Source organism: Corvus kubaryi, unplaced genomic scaffold, assembly GCF_017639235.1.
Source record: "Corvus kubaryi isolate FWS band 111438036 unplaced genomic scaffold, C.kubaryi_AGA036_p1.0 37300, whole genome shotgun sequence".
Lineage (NCBI taxonomy): Eukaryota > Metazoa > Chordata > Aves > Passeriformes > Corvidae > Corvus > Corvus kubaryi.
Genome location: NW_024581093.1, coordinates 3,172,779 through 3,182,159, shown reverse-complemented (window position 1 = coordinate 3,182,159; position 9,381 = coordinate 3,172,779). Strand labels below are relative to the sequence as shown.

General features: G+C 44.6%; 1 protein-coding gene across 2 annotated transcripts; it reads right to left on the bottom strand.

Moving 5' to 3' along the window:
• Positions 1–294: 294 nt before the first annotated feature.
• Positions 295–4,417, bottom strand: SDR42E1 (short chain dehydrogenase/reductase family 42E, member 1). Of its 2 annotated transcripts, none has more exons than XM_042027131.1 (3): positions 4,308–4,417; positions 3,528–3,629; positions 295–2,281 (listed from the first exon to the last, which is right to left on the bottom strand). In XM_042027131.1, the coding sequence occupies exons 1-3, from the start codon at positions 4,346–4,348 to the stop codon at positions 1,174–1,176; spliced, it is 1,251 nt and encodes a 416-aa protein (XP_041883065.1). In that variant the 5' UTR covers positions 4,349–4,417; the 3' UTR covers positions 295–1,173. The 2 variants fall into 2 exon arrangements, with proteins under 2 accessions (XP_041883065.1, XP_041883066.1); XM_042027132.1 differs by having other exon boundaries at positions 3,847–4,340.
• Positions 4,418–9,381: the final 4,964 nt, after the last annotated feature.

Below are 9,381 nucleotides of genomic sequence, written 5' to 3'. Positions count from 1 at the left end.
TTCAATTGCAGCAGAGTTTAACAGAAGTATCTGGAAGTTACTATTAATTTAAGACCAGTGTAGCTTCAGCTATTAAAATGGAAAGACTAAAGAGGTTTGAAATTCCTCAAGGATTCTGCTTTTATCAAGGGGTACAGAAGCTGTAATGCTGATGAGTTAAGGGAAAACAACTTTGTGTTTAACATTTGAGGTGAAGTTTCTCAGTTTCTGTATTAAATTGACAGAGAGTTGCATGGAACAGCAGTGACCTGTATTTAACAAGGTCTTATCTTCTATTCTTAAAATTCCACAAAATTATGAGTTTCCTTGTAGCAAGTGTTTATTTCTATTACAAAGCTGAAATTCTATTCAGATGGTATCAGGTGTTAAAGAAATATTATTAAAGGCTAAAAATGCTTTATAAGTAGTGGAACGTGAATGCAATCACTCACCAAATGCCTTTGATGAATTATTTGTTTGACCACTCAATAATGCTGGGAAAAATCATAGGTTTTATTTATGAATGCACTTCATCTAGCTCATTCATTTTAAACAGGCATATTTTTCTGTTAGAAAAATCTACAAATCTGTGGTGCTTCAAGCACTTTGCTGTAATTTGGATTAACCACGGTGCATTTTCCAGAAATATCATTAGATATCCCAGAATTAACTCAGGAAAGCATACCAGAATGTATTCATGTAAAAACCCCATTTGTTTATTGTCTAGCAGTTTATCAGTTAATCTTGGTTAGGCATATATACATCCAAACTGGGAAGCAGAACTGGGGTTTGGAATGTGATCAAAGAATAAGTTTATTCTCTTCTGGATCATGTAGCACCAACTCTTTAGGAATAAAGGGCAGGGATCAGGAGTATAATTCCATCAGGGAGGAAGAGTCAGCCTAAGGACATTTGTTCCATTCACTGTATTGTGCTGTTGTACCTGAGAATTAAATGCTGTTTGCAGTAATACTGAGCTTCACCTTGTTAGTGATCTTATCAATTTTACTTTGGGAGAAGGTATATCTAAAAAACGACACTTTTGTACTCAGCAGATCTGTTTCTTGGGGATAAAGCTGTTATTTACCTGAACCACATAAATATGTATTTTTTTTAAAATCTTTTTTTACCTGTCTGTCAGAACCAAGAGTAAGCAGAGAACATAACCAAATTCTGTCCTCAGCATTTCATCTTTCAGAGAGAAAATGTCGCTGCAGATGGAAACCATGAAACCAGCACAGCAATCAGCATCAAAAGCAGTCCTCCATCCCTAACCAGATGCATCATGGTGTAATTTCTTGGCTTTGGTCCACATCCCTGCGATCTAAACCACTCCACCACTTCATCCAGGCTGTACTGCTGGGGCTCATAGCCCAGCTCCTTCCTGGCCTTCTCCATGCTGAAATAATGCGTGACACCAGTTTTGTAAACCTCCGTGCGAGTGAGGAGGGGCTGGAAGTTATAAACACACCCTACAAGAAAATGAACTATTTCAGTAAGGAATGCAAAAAAATAGACAAGGGAGAGGGGAAGGCGCCAGGTTGGGAACTTGTAACCCAAACCTTCCACTAGCGGTCGGAAAAATTCAAAGTTATTTACAGGCCTGCCATCTGAAATAAAATAGGCCTGGCCTGCAGCAATGTGCTGCTTGCTGGCTCTGAGGGCCTCGGAGGCAAGGACATGAGCCTGGACCAGGTTGTCCACGTGTACAAACTCTACCAGACTCAGAGGGTCTCCATACACAAACTTAAACAGTCCCCTTTCAATGTAGCTGACTATTCTTGGAAGGTGTCTCTGCTCCCCAGGCCCGTAGATCCCTGCTGGGCGGAGAGCACAGGTCCTTAGGACACCTCGGCCATTTCCAAGCTCAGCACCGTTTGCCTCCAGCACCTTCATTTCAGCCAAAGATTTCGTTCGGGAGTAGTGATCAGGGTGAAGGTGCAGAGGCAGATAAGGCAGAGACTCGTCCCCATTTTCTATAACCTGGCCTCCAAATACCACGTTGTAGGTACTTGTATAAACCAGACTCGGCACTCCCCTGCTCTTGCAGGCCTGGATGACATTTTCTGTTCCTTTCACGTTAACATCTTCTATAAGTTTTCGGTTCAGCTGCTCCCTGCCAGACATTCCATAGGAAGCGATATGGAATATGCAGATGACATCTCTGAGAGCTTCTTCCACTTCAGACAGGCAACAGATATCCCCCTGCACGAACTTTATTCCCTCTGGCACAGTTTGAAGTGGCTTCACGACATCAAAGAGAATCACATTGACTCCCTTTTGATATATGGCACAACCTAAACTGAAACATGATAGAAACCGTATGTTAGGATACAGCACCATGGTGCATGAAACATTTCACCTGGAAGGGAGAGAAGACTATTAACTGTTTTCATGCTGATTATTTTTCTGATGGGAGTCTTTTAAATACTCAGCCACCTACTATAGGGAAGATCCAGCTGTGATAGTTTAGGTACTGAACTAATTTCTCACACTCCATCAATACTTGGAGAAGAAAAATGAAAAAAAGAGGCAGAACTGCTGTAAACAAAAATTCTGAAGAGAAATAACTGTCTGAAGAGTTCTGTCCCCTTCAGATCAGCAGCTTTCAGATGTGCAACTATTGCCAAATATTTAAAAAAAAAAAGCTGTACTTGTTTTATCTTACTGCTTTTGTGATATCCCAGTTCTGTCAAAACAACAGGTTGGTCTTTGCTGTTGTGTTTGAAATTTATGGAGGAGTGGGAGAGATGCTTCTAAGCTGCTATGAATGCTTTGCCACATGTCTACATTTTACTCCAAGTCACAGGTACTGACACAGAGTATAACTCCGGTGTTTCTCTTCCCCTTCCCTACATTTTTGTATGTCTATTGTGCTTTAAGGGGATGAGACTGGAGGGAAAAGCCAAGCAGAAGTCAGATAGGCATCCTCTGAGATTTTTTTTTTCCTTCCCCTGACTTGAATTCTGGTCCTGACTGTGATCTCTCTCTCCTCTGTAAGCAGTTATAGTCTAGGGCTCAAAATAGGATTTTTTCTTTACATGGCCTGCAGAGCCAGCTACAGCAAGGGAAAATGGATTTCACTGAAATCTGCACCTTATTAACAACTGTAATCCTCAACCATCGCTGTTCATGGAAATAATACATTCTTGAGAGTTCAGCTGGAGTTGTTAATCTATAGAGCTAAGCACATGTGTAGCTATTTGCATGTCAAAAGAAAAATGTGTGTACAAGTGTAGGCGTGTCCTTCCGAGCAGGCTGATGATGGTGATCCTACCCCCCCTACAGAGGTGAGCACACAGGTAAATGTCTGCGAGGCAGCTGGTGCTTGGCATTTGGAAACGCGGTAACAGCGTTGCTGACAGCCTCTGGAAACAGAGTAACAGAGTTTGTTTAAAACTGAGACCCCGGATGAACCAGAAGATGGGATCAACTGGATCAGGTGTCTCAGGCCCACAGGTTTCCCTTTTACAGATGGATTTTGCTGCCTCCCCAGCAGCAACCTCTTACATTTATTCCTGTATGTAATAACTATTTAACGCACTAACCGGAAGCCAAAATAACCCCCTCCTCCAGTAATGAGGACTCTTTCCTTGGCAGCGCTTCCTTCTTCCATCCTCTTTCCTTTGGCACTGTGTGCTGGGACTGACCTATAAAACACATCGCAAACACACATATTAAAACCAAGCCGCGTTTTAGCATCAGCGCACGTTCCCGTAGTTGTTCATTGATCTCCTTCACGCTTTAATCGCAGCCCTTTGCCTCCCTGGCTGCCAGAAGGAGATTCAGCGCCGGGACCGCTCCAGAGGGACGCTGTTCCCGGAGGCGGCGGAGCCCTGTCCCCCCCCGCTCGGGGGTCCCCCGTACCTGCGGTGCCGGTCCCGTCCCTGCCCGCTCCTGCCGCGGTTCCCGGGGCGGTGCCGGATCCCGGGAAATGGAGCCGGGGGGGCGGGGGCCAGCCCGAGATGGCGGCGGGCCTGCGGGCCTGTGCCGCCGCCGCCAGCCGCGCTGTGCGGGTTCCTGTGACGGGAGGGTGCTGCTGGCGCCCTCCCCTCGGGCCTGGGGCGATCTGAAATCGCGGTGGAATCGGAGCCTTTCCCGCCCCGATGTTTGTACCGCACCCCCGGCTCGGGGCAGCCCCCGGGGATCGATCCGGGCTGCGGATGGGCAGATGGGGTAGCGCCGGGAGAAGGGCTCGGGGCTGTTGGTGGGTGGGAGCTGGACCTGCCCCGGCCCTGAACCCCCCGGGCCCTGGGCTGATCCCCCTGCGTGGGCAGCAGGGGAAGGGGAGGATTCTGCCCCTCTGCCCCGCTGAGGTCAGAGCCCACCTGCAGAGCTGCCTCCAGCTGAGAGAACTGGGATTGTTCATCCTGGAAAAGAGAAGGCTTCAGGGTCACCTATTTGTGGCCTTCCGGTACCTGAAGGGAACTTACAGGAAGGATGGCGCAAGACTATTTGCAATACGTGTAGTGACAGGACAAGGGGGAATGACTTCAGACTGAAAGAAAGTAGGGTTAGATTGGATATTACGAAGAAATTCTTCCCTCTGAGGGTGCTGAGGTCCTGGCACAGGTTGCCTGGTGAAGTAGTGGCTGCCCCATCACAAGGCAGCTCCATGGGCTTTGGAGCAACCTGGTCTAGTGGAAGGTGTCCCTGCCCATGGCAGGGGCTTGGAACTGGATGATCCTCAAGGTCCCTTCCAACCCAAACCATTCTGTGATTCCCTCAGGGAGTGCCTGCAAGTGTCGTCCCAGGGGTGTGAGGCTTTGCAGAGGTCTGGGACACTTGAGAGTCCTGGGCAGTTTGGGTGGACAGAGGAATTTCTGAACTTGTCAACCATTTCTTCATGCAAAGGGTTGTCAAGCATTGGAACAGGGAAGTGCTGGAAGTGTGCCAGAAAAAACTGGACACGGCAGTGCTGTGGTTTAGTTGACAAGGTGGGGTCAAAGGTTGGACTTGATGATCCTGGAGGTCTTTTCCAGCGTTAATGATTCTGTGATTTCCTGGTGCTCTGAGTGCTGCCTTCAGATGTTCCACCGTGTCTGGGAGAGTTCACAGCATCTCCCTGGATGAAAGTGGCTGTCCCACATCCTGCTGCATTTGTCGTGTGTGTGAGCCATGGAACACACCCACAGGAGTCTGCAGTGCCCCGTGCAGAGGTTGAGTGAGAAGACACTGCACAGCACTGCCTGGCTGCAGCAGAACTTCTCCTGAGTTCAGCATCAGCAGCCCCAGCTGTCTGCCGGAGAGAGCCGTAATAGGAAAACAATGAAGAATTACATGATCAAAGTCTGGCTTGTGGTGTATTCCATTTTTCATCTGCAGAACAGAGCCACTTGGGGAATGCCAGAGAGTGGATCCAGTGTCAAAACTACTTAAAACCCTGCAAGTTTCTGTTCTGCAAAACCTTGACAGAAGTAGATGCAGTAGGCTCTGTTGTATTTTTGATTGATGGCTGGCAAGAATTAGAACTAAACAGATTCTAAGAATTCTGTAAGTACTAAAGATTTTTTTTAGCAATGGTTTCTTGCTGGTGAACCTCCTGGACTCTTAAATAGAAATTTCAAGATGGAGCTGGTGCCGTACCTGATTATACAGAGCTGCTGCACCTGTAGAGATGTGCGGAGTGTCTGGAGTGGAGGGCATCCCTCAGTCATAGCTGATTTCCCTGTTTCCTGTCTGTACAGCAGGAGAGTGGGTTTGAAACAGCCTTGAGGCATCCCCTAAGATACCATCCAGACATAAAATCAATGGCATGTTCACAGAGGTATGAGAATTCTAGCTCACAAGCAGAAAAAATCACTTATGTATTCCTAAATACTAAATATAAGGATTCTATATGGCTGCAAATGCCTTTGGGGTTTATGCATAATCTTTGAGAATATTTTCCCAAGTGTTTAATCACCTGCAAAGTCCAAAAGAGTCCTGAACTTTCCCTGAGATCTGTGGACACAAGGTTTTACTATGAGGAGTCTCACCGAGATTATGGCACTTGGTGTCTTTCTTTTGATCTAAGAGATTGTGTTTGAATGGAATATTGAAGGATCACAGAACAGCTGAGGTTGGAAGGATATTGCCCGGTTAAACCCCCTGCATAAAGCAGGTTCAGCCAGAGGGGTTCCACGGGTTTCTGTTGGCATTGAATATCTCCAGGGATGGTAACTCCATGTTCAGCCACTTTCTCCTCATAGCTCACAGAGCTTTGTGCTGTCTGAGCAGTGACCTCACGCTCCATGTTGTGTGAGTAAATCCCTCTGTTTGAATAGGCAGCTGTTAACCTCAGGATGACCCTTGTCCTCTGGACTTTGGGATGTGTCCGTGCAGGACAATTTGCAGGATTGAGACCCCTCTCTGTACTTTCTGCTTTATCTTGCTCTCTGCCTGGTGGGTCATCTACAGTGAGTGAATTGTGTCAGATTATCTCATAATTATGAATATTGTGACTATAATAAGGCTGTAGTTTAGATACTGTAAAGATGTTGCTCTTAAACCACTATCAGTTTTATTTCCCGTTATAGTGAACTGTCCTTTTTGGCTTCAGAGGATAGTGAGGAACATTCATTCCTTCAAAATGGTGACACCTATGAAAGCTATGGGTAAATATTGTTCTCATTTTACAACGACAGATCTGATGTTAAGTCTCGACACTCTCAGATCCCAGTTTTGCACAACCCATTTATTTCTGTTTTTTCATTTCCTGTGAGAGTCTGCTTTTCCTAAGGTTTTTTGGACTTTCTGAATGTATCGTAAATTCTGTTTTGCCACCAAATAAACAGACTTCCAGTTTTATTTTGTATATAATAGAATGGCCTGAGATTGTGTCTTTCTTTAAAAAAACCATGTAAACCCTACTTTCCCCTTTAAAGATCCAGGCTTTTTGGAGCATGCCTTGCACGTGTCCCAGCATGCAGGGAATGAGACTATGCTACAGTCACTTGAAGAGATTGCATTGATGCCTTGAATTGCATGTCAGGATAGAAGGATTTGCAGTGTAAGTGGGAGTTATCTGCAATGAACCTGAAATGGGCTACAAAGGAATCCTTAAATCAGCTAAATAAGCAGCTGCTGTAAACAGTGCAAGTTAGAAAGCATGAGCAATGAAATAATTAATTATCCTTTCACAGTATGTTAGTTCATCTGGTTCCCTTTGCAATTTAAAATACTTAGCTGGTAAAATTATTTTTGTCATCAAAATCCAAAGTGTGCCAGCAGTACTATTTCAGGAAGCAGCACAATATTTCATCTGGGGAAATAAACCTTAGCTTACTGTTTTCTTATTATTTGATTGGTTTCTTTTAGGTATTACTTAATTGTGATTTTTTTTTCACTGAACAATGCAATGAGAGAAGAGAACAAGATTTAAAACTAGGTTAGAACCAACCATGTTTATGGCCTTATTAAAACATACAAAACCAATTGGTTAAAATGGTACTGAAGAGGTGAAAACAGAACCTCCATTGTGAATGGAATTAGAATTGTAATGTTCAAAATTAGAATCAAACATTCAATCTAGATTAGACTGGAATATTTTTCAAGGAGGACAGTGTTATGGATAAAAATGCTAGTCTGAGTTTTAGTCTTGGCTCTGGCAGGGGGTTTCCTTAGTGACCTTCAGAATATTGATTTGTGTTCTGTGACAAGGGTGTCATTGAACTTCCACCCTGTTCAAAGTTGTGGTCGTGCTGGTTTCATTTGTGTTTCTGATGCTCAAATTTGTTTGGGAGCTGCTGTAAAAGTGTTAGTAAACCAAGAAATAAATTGTGTGGATCTTAATAAGCTCAGAGAAGTGTGCAAGTTACACCCTTTGGAAATGTTAGCACTGACTTCTTAGGGCACCTGTTGACTGTACAGTGTTGCTTGTGGTAGTGTCACACAGTTAGTGATGTGGAGATGACCATCCAAAGTGCTTCTAGTTGCTTTTTCCTGTGAGTTCCAGTAATGGAGAAACTCAGCCTATCTCTTCCACACTGAGAAAGGAAAAGGACTTCAGTATTAATTGTATTTACTGCTTAGTGAACACCATTCACTGAATTGTTCATCTGAGCAGTTGCTTTCTATCATTTTCCTAATCTAATTCTGCTGTGCTCTCTCTCTTTAGGAGATATGACTTTATGAACATTTCAGTCCTGACTAGAAGGAGGTGCAGGGAGTAGCGGATTCCTTATCAAAGTAGGAATTCACAAAATGGAAAGTAGCCTCTACTCAGCAGTCTTGCAGAGGGTGAGGCTGTTTGCAGAGTGTTTTGAGATCCTCGGGTGAAGGAAGATTTTTAATGTTGCACTGAAGATATGTGGGCTTTGTTATATCATTCTTTCTATACAAAAAATATATCTCCATTTTAATATAGGTTTGGGATCATCTTGAGCGTGAATGTGAATTTTGGGGTAAATATTAACCTGTAGCTAACAAGTTCCTTTTCATACCTGTCCAGAAGCTGAGTCCAGTGAACAACCCATGGAGGGAGGGGGATGTGATGCTGTCCCTGCTCACAGAGTGCTGTCCCTGCTCACAGAGTTCTGTCCCTCCTCATTTGCTTGAGGCAGCTCTGCTCAAGGCTGTGCAGGAGGGAACTTTTCATCCCCCCCCCTTTCCCCAGGAGCAGCTCTGACCTGGGGTGTGGGTGTAGGAGGGTGCAGTCAGCTTTCAGAAGTTACAAACTACTCAAACTTTGGCTGTTTCACCCCAAAATGTAGCTGGGGTGGAAATACCAAGCAGTTGCCAGTCAGACACCAACTACCTAAAGTGTCTGGATGGTTCCTTCTGCAGTTCCATACTCAGATAATACCCGTGCCCTGAGAGAGGGTGCTGTTGTACCACAGTGCTGATAGCACAGACATCATTAGTATTGCTGTTGTATTTGATGTCAGGGCTTAGTTACCAGCGAGGTATTTCACACAACACATGTGAACAGCCAGGTGTAAACAACAGGCTGACACAGGTTCCTCCTTCACAGAGCAGAGCAATTTAGGCTCAGTAGTCACACCTTGGCTAACTTGGATTTCCTGGGTGGGTTGCACTGTGGTCATCTTCAGCGCATTAGTTATGAAAAAATCATTACTATAAAAGACACTGAAAATGCTTGGAATTCTTTTGGCAAAGATTCTTAAGGAACAAGGTTGATTCTGAGGTGTCCGTTCAGCAGTCGGAAGTGATGCATGCATTCTGTGGAGCCATCAGAAATTAACTTCTTCTCCATTCTGCAATGCTTTGAAAATGTAGATTATCCTATTTCCAAAAGCAGCAGTTATTTATCCTAAAGGGAAGGGAAGGAAGTTTGCATATTTTGGGATAAGTGAATGGTTGAGCACAGGACTGAGAATTGCCTGCATTCTCCCTTTTTACTTTGAGGACAAATTGCTGTTTGTGGTCTGTGTGTCTCTTTGTGTGCCCTGCAGGGCACAT